The sequence below is a fragment of the Macaca nemestrina genome, chromosome 15 (genome assembly GCF_043159975.1).
Source record: "Macaca nemestrina isolate mMacNem1 chromosome 15, mMacNem.hap1, whole genome shotgun sequence".
NCBI lineage: Eukaryota > Metazoa > Chordata > Mammalia > Primates > Cercopithecidae > Macaca > Macaca nemestrina.
In genome coordinates, this window is record NC_092139.1 from 57,200,466 (window position 1) to 57,216,862 (window position 16,397).

The following is a 16,397-nucleotide window of genomic DNA, read 5'->3' on the forward strand; positions in this document are numbered from 1 at the left end:
ACCAGAACTCCAACTTACAGGAGATATATGGACATGAGGGACTCTGGGTCTTGGGACCTGAAGTGGAGATTTGGAGTGAGTGGGAGTTGTCCTGAGTCTACATACAGGGCCAGGACTGACAGCTGGGATGTTTCCTTGTGTATGTATCCTGGCAGTTCCCTGCCCTCCCCAGGCTCCACCCCATCTTCCCTTCCTCTGTCTCAAGGAGAGAGTTTTGGGGAGTCTGCAAAAACCTCCTCACATTTTCCTTGTCACTTTGTGTTCATTATTATGCTCAATCTCCCCAGGGCTGTGTCCCAGCCCTGACCCCCTGGGAAAAATGAAAAGTGTCCAGATGTCCCCCAGCAGATGGGAAAGTGGCCACAATGTAGAATAAAGTAGTGTATATGTAGCACATTTTGGAACTAATTTATACTTAGTGTTTTATTCTACTGCCGCTTGTGATTTCAGCTGTAACCATTTGAGGACAGCCAAGCAGAGGTTGCCATCTTTATATAATGACTCAGGGACAGCAGATGAGAGATTAGGAGCTGAGGGGTGCAGGGTTAAATGAGAACTCACATTTCTGGGGAAGGACGAAGCTAGTGATACTACACTACAATCTGTGCCCCTTTTCCTTCCTGGGGTTGGGGTCCAGGGATGCTACTGACCAGATGTTCCCAGCATGTCTCTGGTCTCAGCCTCTGGCACAAAATTTGCTCAGGGGCCCACCTCATGGCTACACTCAACATCTACGAATCCAATTTCCTGATTCTTCACTGCACAGATTCCTGAAGGAAGAGAAGTATAGCTATCTCCAGGAGCAAGTGCAGACAGGCAAGGTAAACTGGGAGAGTTCTTTCCAAAGGAACAGGGCCCGCAATGCGAGACCTGTCCTCTAATTAGGCCTGTGCACCTGGGTCATGTCGTGCATGATGTAGAGTCTGGAAAACGAATAAAAATCAACACATGTCCCAGAAATTGTGGATGTCCATTTCTTGGGGATGCAGAAAACTGTTAAAGACCCATATGTGTAGTCTGAGTCAGGCAGGAATTAGTGCATCCTCCCAGGGACCAGTGCCTTGGAGTGGGCTCCTCTCCCCTTGCTCCATGAGGGACGGCTGTGCTCCCAGAGGGTCCTGAGCCAGGACTCCCCCCTCACCTCAGGGGGCTCACTCCCCATGAGACCCTGTCCTGGGAGCTGCCTCAGAATTGGTTCTCGAATGGAATGAGTGGGGTGGATTGTTGGGAGGACACTTGTTGGAATCACTGTGGATAAAGCACCTCCTCTGAGCTTCCTTCTGCTGATGGAGTCAGGGTCAAGAGAAGGACCAAGGGTGGGAGCAGACAGGAGAGGTGGTGGGAGGGTCTCAAAGGAAAATCTGCTCAAGTCTGGAGCAAGGCAGGGCAGGGCTGTGTGGGTTCTAGAGAACCACCCACAAGATGGGACAAAGTGCAGCAGCTGTGCCCAAGTGCTGGCAGGCTGCAGGGAGGTCTCCGGGCCTGGGTCACCCCTCTGCTTTGCCTGAACACCCACAGTCTAGGGGCCACCCTGCCAGCATCTCTATGGAGGCCACGTGCCAAGATGATAGTCCTAACGCACCACAGGTATTGTGTTGGGTCCCCCCAGGTGGACCCTGAAACGCAGACTGGTGGGTGCAGGTGGTTTATCTGGAGGTGATCCCAGGAGGCACAAGTGAGAAAGGGAGATGGAGAAGGGGAAACACAAGGTGTCTGTTCTCGATGGGTTACTCTGGGGCCGGGGGCGTTCATTCTGCTGGGGAGCTCTGAGAACCATGTGGCACACACCTCTGAATCGGGGGTCTGGAGGCTGGGAGACTGGGACATTCACTTGCCTCCCTCCTGAAGATGGAGTGTGACTCTCAGACTTGACCTTAGGGGTTGGCAACCATGGCCCGAGGACCAAAAGCAGCCCAGTCTGCTTGTCTCCATGTGTAAACAAAGTCTTGTTGGAACACAACTGCTCTTATTTGTTTTTGCATTGCCTATGGCTGCTTTCAATATACAAAGGCAGTGCTGGGTGACTGAGAAAGTGACTATAAGCCTACAAAGATCAAAATAGTTACTCGTTAAATCTTTGCAGAAAATACATGCTGAAGCCTGGTCTGGGAGATGTGGACAGGGTGTCCATAGCTGCTGGCTATTCTCAGCTAACACACTAGGTATACATGCACCCTGAGCATTAGTGCCAATGTCACATGTGCTGTGTGGGATCCCGAGTCCCTGTCCTGCTCCATGTGCACATCCGGTGCCCTGGGAGGCCACCCTCACTGCCCCTCTGCAGCCTGCAAGGGGCCCTGAGACGGCAGCTCAGATGCACCTTAGCTGTGCCTCTGGAAGCGGCTCAGGAGGCCCAACAGGGGAGAAAAACTTACCCCTGAGAGCCCAGGAGGCTGCCCTGCTGAGAATAACTCCATCAACTGCCCATGCCCCTCCTTCCAGAATCACGGCACACAAAGCTTCTTAAAATGCCAATTGTTAAGATGTATACCACATGATGAACTTAGACAATGAAGAATTTCTAAAATACCTCAGCATGAACTCCTAACACGTGGAAAGTAAGAATGCACAAGCACAGAGCTGCTCAGGCACTGAAGGGCCATGCTGAGGAACTGCCGACGTGCTGGAAAAGAGAGGACAGCATGTGGCCAGGCCCATGGCTAGGACCCACTCAGGAATGCCCGCCTGAGCATGTCTTGTTCCAGAGGTCAAACGGTGTCCTCCAGGGCTCTATTCCGATGGTGAAGAAGCAGGTGCGGGTCTGAGGGAGCAAGCACAGGAAGGGACAGTGGGTGGGGGCTTGGGACGCAGAAGCTTGTGGCTTCTGCTATCAACACAGGTTCCATCTCAATCTTGCCCATTCCCAGGGCTGGGCTCTGGCCCCCAAGTATGGCCCTCCAGCCTGAGTTCTGGGCTGTTCCAGACTTTCAGGGTGATCTGTGGCTCCCTCCTGACAAGGAACACCTACATTAGCACCCTCCTCCCCAGCCAGCAGCCTCCAGGGAAACCCAGGCTGTCCAGTGTCTTTCACCCTCCAAGAACAGCATGGCACCCTCCATTCCAGAGGGAGCTGCTCTCAGATTTAAACAATTACTTAACCTATTACCTAATCCTCTGATAAGTAATGCTAGATGTGTCGTGCACAGTGTCAGGGTTCATTATGTCCTTGTCCCCAGGGCAGGCACTGCAGCTCAGCAGGAGCCAGGACAGGACCAGGGAAAGAGGGCAGTAAGGCCCCTCCTCAGCCTCCGCCTGCCTCAGACTCTGGGTCAGGGGAGGGGGGCCCTGAGAACCGCACACTCAGAGAGAAGTGACGTTGGATCCCCACCAGGCTCTTTCTTCAAAAAGCAGAGGAAGGCTGGGGAGGAAGACCAGAGAGAGGACAGCCTCTACTCAGGGCTAGGAGACTAGGACCCCAGTGGGCAAGAGCAGTCAGAAGGCCATGTGCCCTGGGTGCAGGCAGCTGCAGTGGTGTGACATGGCAGAGTCAGGAAACTCCAGTTGGCCAGGAGCCTGCAAGTGGACCCCTGGCTGCCTGCCCCTCTATGCTCTCCACTAAGGCACGAGCAGAGCAACCTGGTAGAGGCTGCTGCGGGCTCACTTCTCTAAGTCTCTTTGTCAGTTGCGCCCGTGCCCACACCACGCCCCATGTGGCATCCACAGCTGTGTCCAGGAGGGAAGCTGGTGTCTTGTCTTACATCGTTCAACTCTGGGCTCTCTTGAAAAGGGCAGTTGTCAATGTCGTCTTCAAATTTCCCGCACGTGGTTCGGCCCAGTTGCAGATTCATGGAGAATGTCATCTTATCGTAACCCTGGTGAATAAAAAAAAGATTAAAGTGGACAGACTCTTTGAGTTGCTCATAGGTAACTCCTTGTGAAGATGTGACCTTGTAGGAAGAGGCTGCGACACTCCCCTCTATTAGGGAGCTCGCACATGGGCCTGGCATCAGCTCACTGGAGGTAAAACCCCAGAGACCTTCTCTAGACTGAGGAGTTAAGAGCAAACAGCAAATATGTGTGGTGGGTCCTGGGACAGACACAGCCTGTCAAACCCTATTAATGCATCCTCTATGTCCAGCTTCACCTCCTTGTCTCCCATGATGAGACCCGGCTTCACTCCCAGCAGGCATGTGAGCCTGCAGCTGCATTTTCAGAGGACACGTGCTGCACGCTCGGGAAGGTGTTAGCTCTCCATGAGTTTTCAGGGTAACCTCAGCCCTGCGGCAGAGGGAGCCTCATCTAGAGTGTGTTGTCCAACCTTCCACCTGACCTCCAGCAAGAGGAATGCAAGAATGCCGCCCAGCGCTCCCACTACACACAGGCACACACCCTGGGGACAATGGCTTTCAGAAACACCATCTGCCCTATTGCAAAGTGCACTCTGAAATTCTCCTCGCTCTCCTTCCCACTCCATTTCATTCCACGCCATAGACTCCCTCCCCATGCATGCATTCCTCTCAGCCCCTCAACTGACTCTGGGGTTGCCACATCCGGGCAGCCACGTGGAAGGCTCCACACCAGAGGGCGGGGGGCAGGGAACCAGCCAGGGCCTTGCACAGAGTCTTTCCAGAGCTTAAGCTCTGTGCAGCACTGGAGTCCCTCTGCCCTTCTTGCAGGCTCTTGGTGCTGACAAAGGAAGAGCAATGCTCCTTCTCCCTCTAAACCAGAAGTTCTCCACTAGGAGGGCATTTTATTTGTTCATGCCTGCAGCCCAGATGAACTACACATTCCTGAATCATTTAACGATTCCATTAAAAGGAGAACATTTTAGGATTAAGGACCATGGACTGAGGAAGAGTGTAACACAATGTTCAATTCATTAAGTGTGGACGCAGCAAGGAGCCCAGAGCAGGTGGAAATCAGAGAACTGACCTCACCACGGCCTCCCGGGGCTGATGGTGCTTCTTTTTCACTTCTGAATTATCAACTCTCTTTGTCTCTCTGTCTCTCCTTCTGTTTCTTTCTGCCTATCTGTCTCTGTCTCTGTCTTCCCTTTCTTTTACTCTGATTATCTCTTTTCCTAATTATCTATTTTTAAATTTCTTTGAAATGTTTCTCAGTTTCTGTCTGTGGACATTTTTTTGTGCGACCCATTTCCTCACCTGATGCATCATTTGCTCAGTTTTCCTTATTTTGAGGTCATTCTTCAGTTAAGTGATGCCATAAAAATCATGGAGGATGAATAATATATCTAGTATTGAGTAGATCTAGACTCAAAAAATTATGATGTATATCTTTCATAAAGACAAAAAGCAAATTTCTGAGGTTGTATTTTACACAAGTTTAGACTACAAATGGTGAACCAAGAGTCCTGGTTAAGCCCTGCCCCACACGCTCCCACCCCTGCCCATCACTCAGCAGCCTGTGCTGGACACTAGGGAAGAAGACGATGTGGTCACCAACCTTCTCCTTCCAGGAATCCAGGAAGTGCTGGTGCTGCCTACGCACCAGCTTGTAGGCATACCAGTCCTTGCTCTGCTGGTTGAATGTGTACACGGCAAACTCCAGGGTGGGAGGGAGATACATAGCAATTTGTTTTTGGTCATTCCACTCCTCTTCCTCTTGGAAACGCCAAGCATAGGTAACCAGGAGCTGGAAGCTGAAGAGAAGCAGCAGTGGCACCCACGACAGAGCCATGCTCTGCGGTAGACTCAACATGGCGCAGGGCCCAGCAAGCACCCCTGCCTCTAGCCTTCCCAGCCTGGACTCCCGCAGGAACCTACTGCACACAGTTCTGGCCCTTAAACTCTTGAGCTCATGCGGAAACTCCTCCCTCCAGGCCTTATCTCTGGCATTACAATCTGTCCCTCCCAAATGTGGCTTCACCTCCTCCAGAAAAAGCTGTTTCCATCATCTCTTGTCCAGGGAGAAGTAACAGCAACCACGGGGGTGGGTTAGAAAGATCAGGGACCCCAGGGGGCACGAGCAGGGCATGAGGTCCAGCCACCACTGCTCCCTAGTGCCTCAGTGGGCTAGAGGAGAGCACCCACTTCCTTGGGTGTCCCAGGGTCAGACCCTAAAATAAAAACAGAAGGGCAAGGGGTGTGAGTGGAAGGTGATCCCTGGACATGCCAGTGGGGTGGGGAAGCAAAACCAGACGCGTCAAGGACTAAAAGAGGAGCTGCCGGGAGCAAAAGAGCTGTGAGTGAACAGAAGGCATGGCTGCACGGGGACTCATAGGAAGGCTCCACAGCACCCGGCTGAGTATCAGCAACCTGATGCTCTAGGGCTCTGGGGCTGACGGTGAAGACTGCTCTTGGGCATCCTTCATGGCTGCTTTAAAGCTTAGGACCTGCTGCACTGGCAGAGCAACCTTCCGACAAAGAACTTGGGAATTATTAGTACAGGTGCTTGCAGTTGGATTCAGCCACTGGAGATACAAGTTTGGAAAAGTTGGGGAATGGTCCCAGGAACCCCACACTGCTGGAAGTCAGCGATAGAGGAGGGGGCTGGGGACAGAAACAATGCCATGCATTCAGCACCAGGTCACTTTCTCCTGAGCATAGCTGGACATAGATATGACCTGTGCTGAGCTCTGACCTTGGATGTGGCAGCCGTGAAGGACGATGTGCCCAAGCCGAGGATACTCCCATGAGCTGGTGCATACCCTTCCTTCCCAGGCCTGCAGGATGGAGGGAGCATCCAGGTGGGACTCGGAGTCTATGGATGGTACTCACAGGAGTGGGTCTCAGCAGAGTTGCCTGCAGCACAGTCCTCACCCTCTGGCTGACCCTCTCAGCCCTGAGTCATGGGTAACAAATGCCATTTCATGCTTCCACCCCCTGAGATCCTTGTTGTCCCTTCCAGCAGCTGGCAGAACTTAATGAATTCACCTAGGTTCTACCAGAGATGCAAGGGGTTGGGGTTAGTGGTGGAGGGATGGTCCTAGACTTGGAGACCTGAGACCCAGTCCAGCTGTACCAGGAGCTGATTCTGCACCTTCGCCCTTCCCTGAACTTCCTGGGCTTCACTTGTCCACTCCTCAGATGGGCGTAGCATCGTCCATCCAGCCTCCAGAGGCTTGTTGCTTACTGGACAAATTGTCCTCATGGAGTCACAGTGCTGTGATAATTGCGAATCTGTATGCTTAGATTGGCAATTGTTCTGCACTGGCAGTTCCTTTCCTTATCTCTGCTGAGGGTACATCTGGACCGTGCACATTTGACATTTCTCCCCAGTGTCCAGGCCTGGACCACAGCCTGGGGAAGGAATGAAGGCAGGGCTCAGCACTGCCACCGAGGCTGACAGCAAAGTGCAGACTCTGGGAGGTATTCTCACCACTGTGATGACTCAGTGCACCTGCGTATCTCTCCAGAGGGGAGCACAGATGAAGGAGGCCAAGGCACAGGACATTCCTGCAGAGAGGGGCGCAGAGGGAGGGCGGGCAGGGGCCCTGGAGACAGGCGCAGTCTGGCTTCCTTCCCATGCTCTCTCCAGAGCCCCACCTGGATCCTCCCTCACACTCTCCTCACCCACCTGGAGCACCCTACCCATCTGCACCATGTACTCTGCATCTCCTTGATCTTCATATTGTATTTTGACTGTTTCTGTATTAATTCACTTAGCATAATGGCCATTAGCTTCATCCATTTTCCTGCAAGTGATATAATTTTGTTCCTTTTTTATGACTGTGTAGTATTCCATGGTGTATATGTACCACTTTTTCTTTATCAGATACACTGTTGATGGGCAATTTGGTTGATTCCATGTCTTTGCTATGGTAAATAGTGCTGCAATGAACAAAGACTGTATGTGTCTTCTTGGTAGAATGATTTATTTTCCTTTGGTTACATACCCAGTAATGAGATTGCTGGGTCAAATGGTCATTCTACTTTTAGTTCTTTGAGAAATTGCCAATTGCTCTCCACAGTGGCTGAACTAATTTACATTCCCACCAACAGTGTGTAAGTGTTCCCTCTTCCCTGCAGCCTCGCCAACATCTGTTGTTTTTTGACTTTTAAATATTAATCATAGCCACTCTGACCAGTGTGAGATGATATCTCATTTTGTTTTCTTTTTTAACTTTTATTTTAGGTTCACGGGTACATGGACAGGTTTGTTTTATACGTAATTTGCCTCTTAAGGGGTTTGGCGTACAGACTGTTTCATCACACAAGTAATAATCACAGTACCTGACAGGTAAAGTTTTTTATCCTCACTCTCCCCTGGCCTTCCACCCTCCACCCTCAGGTAGGCCCTTATTCCTTTCTTTGTGTTGATGTGTACTCAGTTCTCACTTATAGGCGAGAACATGTAGTATTTGGTTTTCTGTTCCTGTATTAGTTCGCTTAGGATAATGGCCTCCAGCTCCATCAATGTTGCTACAAAGGACATGATCTTACTATTTTTTTATGGCTGCATAGTATTATTTACTATGTATGTACCATATTGTCTTTATCCAGTCTACTGCTCATGGACGTTTAGGTTGATTCCCTGTCTTTGCTCTTGTGAATAGTGTTGTGATGAACATGCACGTGCATATGTCTTTATGGTAGAATGGTTTATATTCCTTTCTCTGTATACCCAATAATAAGTTTTCTGGTTTGAATGGTAGTTCTGCTTTGAGTTCTTTGAGAATTCACCAAATTGTTTTCCACAAAGACTGAACTAATTTACATCCCTACCAGCAGTGTATAAGTGCTTTCTTTTTTCTACAACCTTACCGGCATCTGTTGTTTTGTTTTGTTTTTTTAATTTTTGGTAATAGCCATTCTGACTGGTGTGAGATGGTATCTCATTGCAGTTTTGATTTGCATTTCTCTAATGATTGGTGATGTTGAGCATTTTTTCACATGCTTGTTGTCCACATGTATGTCTTCCTTACAGAAGTGTCTGTTCATGGCCTTTGCCCACTTTTTAATGGGGTTATGCATTTTTTTTCTTGTAAATTTGTTTAAGCTCCATATAGATGCTGGCTATTAGACCCTTGTCCAAAGCACAGTTTGCAAAATTTTTCTCCCATCCTATAGGCTCTGTGTTTACTCTGTTGATAGTTTCCTTTGCTGTGCAGAAGCTCTTTCTTCAGTTTAATTAGATCCTATTTGTCAATTTTTGCTTTTGTTGCCTATGCTTTTGGTGTCTTCATCATGAAATCTTTGCCACTTCCTATGTCCAGAATGGTATTTCAGAGGTTGTCTTTCAGGGTTTTTATAGTTTTGAGTTTTACATGTAAGTCATTAATCCATCTTGAGTTGATTTTTGTATATGGTGTAAGGAAGGGGTTCAGTCTCAATCTTCTGCATGTGGCTAACTACTTATCCCAACACCTGTTATTGAATAGGGGGTTCTTTTTCCATTACTTGTTTTTTCAGCTTTGCTGAAGATCAGATGATTGGAGGTGTGTGACCCTATTTCTGGGCTCTCTATTCTGTTCCAATGGACTATGTGTCTGTTCTTGTACCAGTACTATGTTGTTTTGGTTATTGTAGCCCTGTAGCATGGTTCAACATTGGGTAACATGATGCCTCCAGCTTTGTTCTTTTTGCTTAAAATTGCCTTGGCTATTCAGGCTCTTTTTTGGTTTCATATTAATGTTAAAATAGTTTTTTCTAGTTCTGAGAAGTATGTCTTTGGCAGTTTGTTGGGAATAGCATTGAATCTGTACATTACTTTGGGCAGTACAGCCTTTTTATTAATATTGATTCTTCCTATTCATGAGCATGGAATATTTTTTCATTTGTTTGGGCCATCTCTGATATCTTTGAAAATTTTTTTGTAGTTCTCATTGTAGAGATCTACAATGTAGATCTTTGCTGTATTCCGAGGTATTTTATTCTCTTTGTGGCAATTGTGAGTGGGATTGTGTTCCTGATTTGGCTCTTGGCTTAGCTCTTGTTGGTGTATAGAAATTCTAGTGAATTTTGTACATTGATCTTGTATCCTGAAACTTTGCTAAAGTTGTTTATTAGCTGAAGGAGCTTTTGGACTATGAGGTTGTCTAGATATAAAAGAATGTCATCTGCAAACAGAGATGGTTTACCTTCCTCTCTTCCTATTTGGATGCCCTTTATTTCTTTCTCTTGCCTGATTGCTCTGGCCAGAACTTCCCATACTATGTTGAATAGGAGCGAGGGAGAGGGCATCCTTGTCTTATGCTGGTTTTCAAGGGGAATGCTTCCAGCTTTTGCCCATTCAGTATGGTGTTGGCTGTGGGTTTGTCATATATTGCTTTTATTATTTTAAGTTATGTTCCTTCAATACGTATTTTATTGAGAGTTTTTAACATGAATGGATGTTGAGTTCTATTGAAAGCCTCTTTTGCATATATTGAGATAATCATTTGGGTTTATATATTTTTTGTTCTGCTTATGTGATGAATTATATTCACCAATTTGTGTATGTTGAATCAAACTTGCATCTCAGGGATAAAGTCTACTTAAGTGTGATGGACAAGCTTCTTGATGTACTGGCAGATTTGGTTTACTAGTATTTTGTTGAGGATTTCTGCATCTATGTTCATCAAAGATATTGGCCTGAAGTTTTCTTTTGTTGTTGTTGTTGTGTTTCTGCCAGGTTTTGGTATCAGAATAATGCTGGACTCATAGAATGAGTTAGGGAGGAGGCTCTCTTCTTCAATGTTTTGGAGCAGTTTCAGTGGAAATGGTATCAGCTCTTCTTTATACATCTGGTAGAATTCAGCTGTGAATCTGTTTGGTCCTAGGTTTTTCCTCATTAGTAGGCTTTTTATTACTGTCTCAAGTTTGGAACTTGTTATTGGTCTGTTCAGGGATTCGATTTCTTCCTGGTTTGATATTGAGAGGTTGTACGTTTCCAGAAATTTATTCATTTCCTCTAGGTTTTCCAGTTTGTGTACATAGAGGTGTTTGTAGTAGTCTCTGAGGGCTTTTTGTATTCTTATGGAGTTGTCGGTAATGTCCTCTTTGTCATTTCCGATTGTGTAATTCACATCTCAATTATATTCAGTTTAACTCTGATTTTGGTTATTTTTTGTTTTCTGCTAGTTTTGAGGTTGGTTTGCTCTTGTTTTTCTAGTTCCTCTTGGTGTGATGTTAGCTTGTTAATTTGACATTTTTCTAACTTTTTGATTGGGATGTTGTTTAGTGCTATAAACTTTCCTCTTAACACTGCTTTAACTGTGTCCCAGAGATTCTAGTATGTTGTATCTTTGTTCTCACCAGTTTCAAAGAATTTCTTGATTTCTGCCTCAATTTCATTGTTTGCCCAAAAGTCATTCAGGAGCACGGTGTTTAATTTTCATCTAATTGTATAGTTTTGAGTGATCTTCTTAGTAATGATTTCTATTTTTACTGCACAGCGGTCTGAGAGTGTGGTTGGTATGATTTTCGTTTTTTCAATATGTTGATAATTGTTTTATGGCTGATTGTGTGGTCAATTTTAGAGTATATCCATGTGCAGATGAGAAAAATGTGTGTTCTGGTTTTTTTGGGGTGGAGAGTTCTGTAGATACCTGTTAGGTCTATTTGGTTGACAGTTGAGTTCAGGTCCCAAATATCTGTATTAGTTTTCTGCCTCAATAATCTGTATGATGCTGTCAAATGGGTTTTGAAGTCTCCCACTATCATTGTGTGGTTATGTAAGTCTTTTTGTATGTCTCTAATAACTTGTCTTATGAATTTGTGTGCTCCTGTGTTGGGTGCATATATATTTAGGATATTTAGGTCTTCTTGTTGAATTTAACCCTTTAACATGATGTAATGCCCTTCTTCTTCTTTTTTTTTTCCTGAATGTTGCTGTTTTAAAGTCTGTTTTGTCTGAAATTAGACTAGTAACCCCTCCTTTCTTCTAATTTCTGTTTGCTTGATAGATTTTTCTCCAATCCTTTACTTTCAGCCTATTGGTGTTATTGCATGTGAGATAGGTCTCTAGAAGACAGCATGACATTGGGTATTGCTTTTTTATCCAATTTGCTACTCTGTGCCTTTTAATTGGGGCATTTAGCCCATTGACATTCAAGGTTAATATTTATATGTGTGGATGTGATCCTGTAATTATGTTGTTAGCTATTCATCATGCAGACTTGATTGTGTATTTGCTTTATAGTGTCAATGGCCTATGTACTTAGGTGTGTTTTTGTGCTGTCTGGTAATGGTCTTTCCTTTCCATATTTAGCACTATCTTAAGGAACTCTTGTAAGGCAGATCTAGTGGTAATGAATTCCCTTAGCATTTGCTCTTCTGAAAAGGATCTTGTTTCTCTTTCATTTATGAAACTTTGTTTGGCTGGATATGAAATTCTTGGTTGAAATCTTTTTTTTTTAAGTGCTGAATATAGGCCCCCATCTCTTCTGGCTGGTAGGGTTTCTGCTGAATGGTCCACTGTTAGCCTGATGAAGTGTTCTTTGTAGGTGACCTGCCCCTTCTCTCTTGTTTTATGAATTTGGGTGCTCCTGTGTTGGGTGCATACATATTTAGGATAGTTAAGTCTTCTTGTTGAATTGTCTTGTATAGTATCTCACAACGGTTGCTTTTAACACTTTTTTCTTTTGCTTTGACCTTGGAGAATCTGATGACTATGTGTCTTGGGTATGGTCATCTTGTATAGTATTTGCAAGAGTTCTCTGCATTTCCTGGGTTTGAATATTGGCCTCTCTAGTGAAGTTGGAAAATTTTTCATGGAAGACATCCTGAAATATGTTTTTCAATTTGCTTGTTTTCTCTTCCTGTCTTTTGTGGATGCCAATGAGTCTTAAATTTGGTCTCTATATAATCCCATATTCCTCAGAGGTTTTGTTAATTCTTTTTTATTCTCTTTTCTTTATTTTCGTGTGCTTGATTTAATTTGGAGAACCAGTCTTCAAGTTCTAATATTCTTTCATCAGCTTGGTCTATTCTGCTGTTAATAGTTGTGATTGTATTATGAAGTTCTTGAAGTGAGTTTTTCAACTATATTAGCTCTGTTTTGTTCTTTCTTAAACTGGCCATTTGGTCTTTCAGCTTCTGGATCATTTTGTTGTATTCCTTAGATTGCTTGGATTAGGTTTCCACTTTCTCCTGAATCTTGATGATTTTCATTCCTATTCATATTCTGAATTCTAAGTGTGCCATTTCAGACATTTCAGGCTGGTTAAGCATCATCACTGGGGAACAAGCACAATCCTTTGGAATTAATAAGACATTCTGGCCTTTTGACTTACCAGAGTTCTTGCACCAGTTCTTTATCTTCTCTGTGGGCTGATGTTCCTTCAGTCTTTGAAGTTGCTGTCCTTTAGATGGGGTGCTTTTCTCTTATCTTTTTTGATGCCCTTGGGTTTTTGATTGTGTTATCAGGTGGATTCAGTCACCTGGTTTCCTTTCTCAGCACCCCTGGGCTGCATACACCTTTCTAACCCCTTGAGGTTAGAAAACTGCTGCGCTGGAGGGGCTGAGGTGTTCCCAGTCTGTTGGCCACAGCAGTCCAGTGAATTGTTCTGGCCAAAACTCTTTGTTGAGGTGGTGGCAACAGGATCCATGCTCACCTGTGTGTGCCAGCAGCAGCAGCAGCATGGCAGGGTGCACGTGTATCAGCTGGAATACAGCACTGGTGGGGTCAGGGTGGCAGCATTCCTGCATGCATTCAGAGGCATGGTAAGGGTGAGGAGCTGGTGAAAGTAGGTTTGCTGGCTTCTGTGCACACACTTGCACCAGTGGTGGCAGTGGCGTGGCAAGGGCAGGGCTGCCAACATCTGTGTGCTTGTTTGTGCCATTGGTGGCAGTTTGACAGGGTACCCATGCATCAGCAGTGGTGAGTCATTGGTGTGTGTATACATGGCAGCAGTGGGGTGGCGGGGTGTGTGCGCATCAATGCATAGGCAGGAGATTGGAGGGAAAATCTGCCCATGAGTGCTGGCAAAGCAGTGAAAAGATCAAAGTGAGCAGAAGCCATTAAAGTGGTAGGGGAATGCTGTAGCAGAAAGAAGTTGCAGGTGGGTGTGGACCAGACTGCTGAAGCTCTCCAATGGTCAGATGCAGCCTACCAGTGAAGGAGCTATGATGAGAGCACCAGGGAAGCACTCTGGTTGGGCATCAGAGCTGCAAGCAGGCATGGCCGGACTGGCCCCATCTCATGGACGAGACCATCCAGCTCTGTCCAGGTCTAACAGTCACTTTAAGACTAATGTCTGCTAGAGGAGCATGACTAGCTTTGGAGGATGAGCACCCCTGACTGTGCTCCACTACAGATGTTCCCATACCAAGCTCTCTCAGATCCACATAGGCTGGATTTCTGCCCCTGCCACCTCTCTAAGTAGCTACTGTCTCTGCCAAGTCCCTGCCATGTCAAGTGTCTGTGGGGGTCTTGGGGTTTCCCACTGCTAGGATTCTGGTCTCCCATGGTGGGAGTGGGCCACTCCTCACCTATTCAACTCACCCCTTCCCTATGAGTCACTTGGGGCCAGGAATGAGTCTGGGTGATTGGCAGTCTTTTCCAGCATTCACAGTTTCCTTTAACATTCAGCCCAACATCTCCATCCTCCCTCCATCTACTGTCAATGCCTTCCTTCTGAAGATCTGCTCAAAGATTGCCAGTCTTCCCAATGTCCCAGTCTCTTGGTAGAGGATGTTCCTTCTGGCTGCATCTAGTCAGCCATCTTGGCTTCTCTCTTCATTGTGGTTTTGATTACCCTGATGACTAGTAATGTTGAACTTTTTTTTATTTTTGTTGGCTGTTTGTATGTCTTCTTTTGGGAAGTGTCCATCCATGACCTTTGCCACACTGGGTTTTTGAGTTTCCATTTTGTAGGAATTTGCCAGTAGAGGAGGGGAGTGGAGTTAGGGAGAAATAGCAAATGAGATGGAGAGACATAGACAGAATGAGATCCCAAGGATAGCCAAGCTGCATCCATTAGGTGGTCATCAGTGCCTTTTAGTGACCACACAGTCTTCGCAGTTCAGTGGCCACAGTTTCTGTGTGGAGATGCTGGGTTCTAGAAGGAGGCTTTCACAGCCTCCAAATCTAGTAATAAATGAGGCTCTGAAAAGACTGAATAATGTACTCTTTCGAGACAAAACTTAAGCTTTGTCCCTGTGAAACATGCCTCCAGCATTTATCTGCAGCTACACGTATACTTCAGAAAGGATAAGAATTCTCTGAAGACATGTTAAAAACCAAATATCTACCCCTCCACTTCCAATACCCCCAGGAATCTGACCCACTAAGTCTGAGCAAGGCCAAGGAATATTCATTTCCTACCAGTACCCAGGGAATGGACATGGTTCTGGTCCCTAGACTATACTTTGGGTAGTCCAGTTTCAAAATCCTTCTTTGAGATGTGGATACAGACCGAACCAGAAGTGACAAGTAATTCACCTTGAAGGACATGGAGGTGGAGGATGGGAGTGCCAGTGGCTTTGGGGAGACAAACAGAATCGGGGAAGGGTTCAGAACACCATGCCTGGTGACAAAGATAAAGGATTTCTAGACCCAGATGTCAGTCACCAGGATGATACCTCTGGAAAGGAAAGAGTCTGCTTTAAAGCTGTGAGCTGACTATCTCCACAGTGGCCTTCCCAGTAGCTACAACTGTGAGACTCACGTTTACATTTTAGTCAATGCCCAGAATTGACTGTTTAACGTTTTCTGATTTTAGCTATTATGAAGACTGTTGTGCTGAACATGTCATTTATATGTATTTGCATGTATGACTGATTGTTTCTTCCTTGGAGACAGAGTTCTCAGAAGTTGAATTACTCGATTTTCTTAACTTCTTTATTTTTATTTTTAAATTTAATTAGTTATTTTAATTACCAAATAAAAATTGTATATATATACATGCATATACACATGAACATATACAAACAGAAACACATAAATATAGTATAGAATGTAATGTTTTAAAATATGTGTGCCTTGTGGAATGGCTATACCAAGATAACTGACATATGCATTACCTCACATACTCATCATTTTTTGTGTGTGGTGAGAATAAATCTAATCTATTAACAATTTTTTAGTATAAAATAAATTGTTATTAATTATAGTTATCATTTTCTAGAATAGTTTTCTCAAATTTATATCTTCTAACTGAAATTTTGTTTTCTTTGATGAGCATCTCTCTAATCTCAGTTTCTCCCTTCCCTATCCCTACAGCCTCTGATAACCACCATTCTACTCTCTGCTTCTCTGATTCTTACTTTTTAACAGTCCATATATAAGTAAGATAATGTGGCTTTTGTCTCCCTGTGCCTATTTTACTTAACATAATGGCCTCCAGGTTCATCTATGATTTCACGAATGAGAGAATTTCCTTTTCCTTAAAGGATCAATAATATTCTATCTTGTATATGCACCACATTTTCTTTATCCATACATCCATTGATGGACACTTAGGTTGATTCTATGTGTAGGTTATTGTGAATAATGCTGCAATGAACATGGAAGTGCAGATATCTCTTTGACAGACTGATTTTATTTCCTTTGGATATATACCCAGTATTGGGATT

General features: G+C 45.4%; 1 protein-coding gene across 1 annotated transcript; it reads right to left on the reverse strand.

The window, feature by feature from the left end:
* Nucleotides 1–2,460: 2,460 nt before the first annotated feature.
* On the reverse strand, nt 2,461–5,729 carry LOC105486756 (putative cystatin-9-like protein CST9LP1). Its single transcript, XM_011749806.3, has 3 exons — nt 5,404–5,729; nt 3,699–3,812; nt 2,461–2,761 (listed from the first exon to the last, which is right to left on the reverse strand). The coding sequence occupies exons 1-3, from the start codon at nt 5,656–5,658 to the stop codon at nt 2,672–2,674; spliced, it is 459 nt and encodes a 152-aa protein (XP_011748108.1). The 5' UTR covers nt 5,659–5,729; the 3' UTR covers nt 2,461–2,671.
* Between the last annotated feature and the right edge of the window lie 10,668 nt (nt 5,730–16,397).

What these genes read in the sequence shown, in the direction of transcription:
- LOC105486756 (XM_011749806.3), bottom strand. Translation starts at nt 5,658, where the DNA reads ATGTTGAGTCTACCGCAGAGCATGGCTCTGTCGTGGGTGCCACTGCTG. An exon ending in TGGATTCCTGGAAGGAGAAG is followed by an intron (nt 3,813 to 5,403) that starts GTTGGTGACCAC and finishes TTTATTCACCAG; the next exon opens with GGTTACGATAAGATGACATT. An exon ending in AGAGCCCAGAGTTGAACGAT is followed by an intron (nt 2,762 to 3,698) that starts GTAAGACAAGAC and finishes TTGCTCCCTCAG; the next exon opens with ACCCGCACCTGCTTCTTCAC.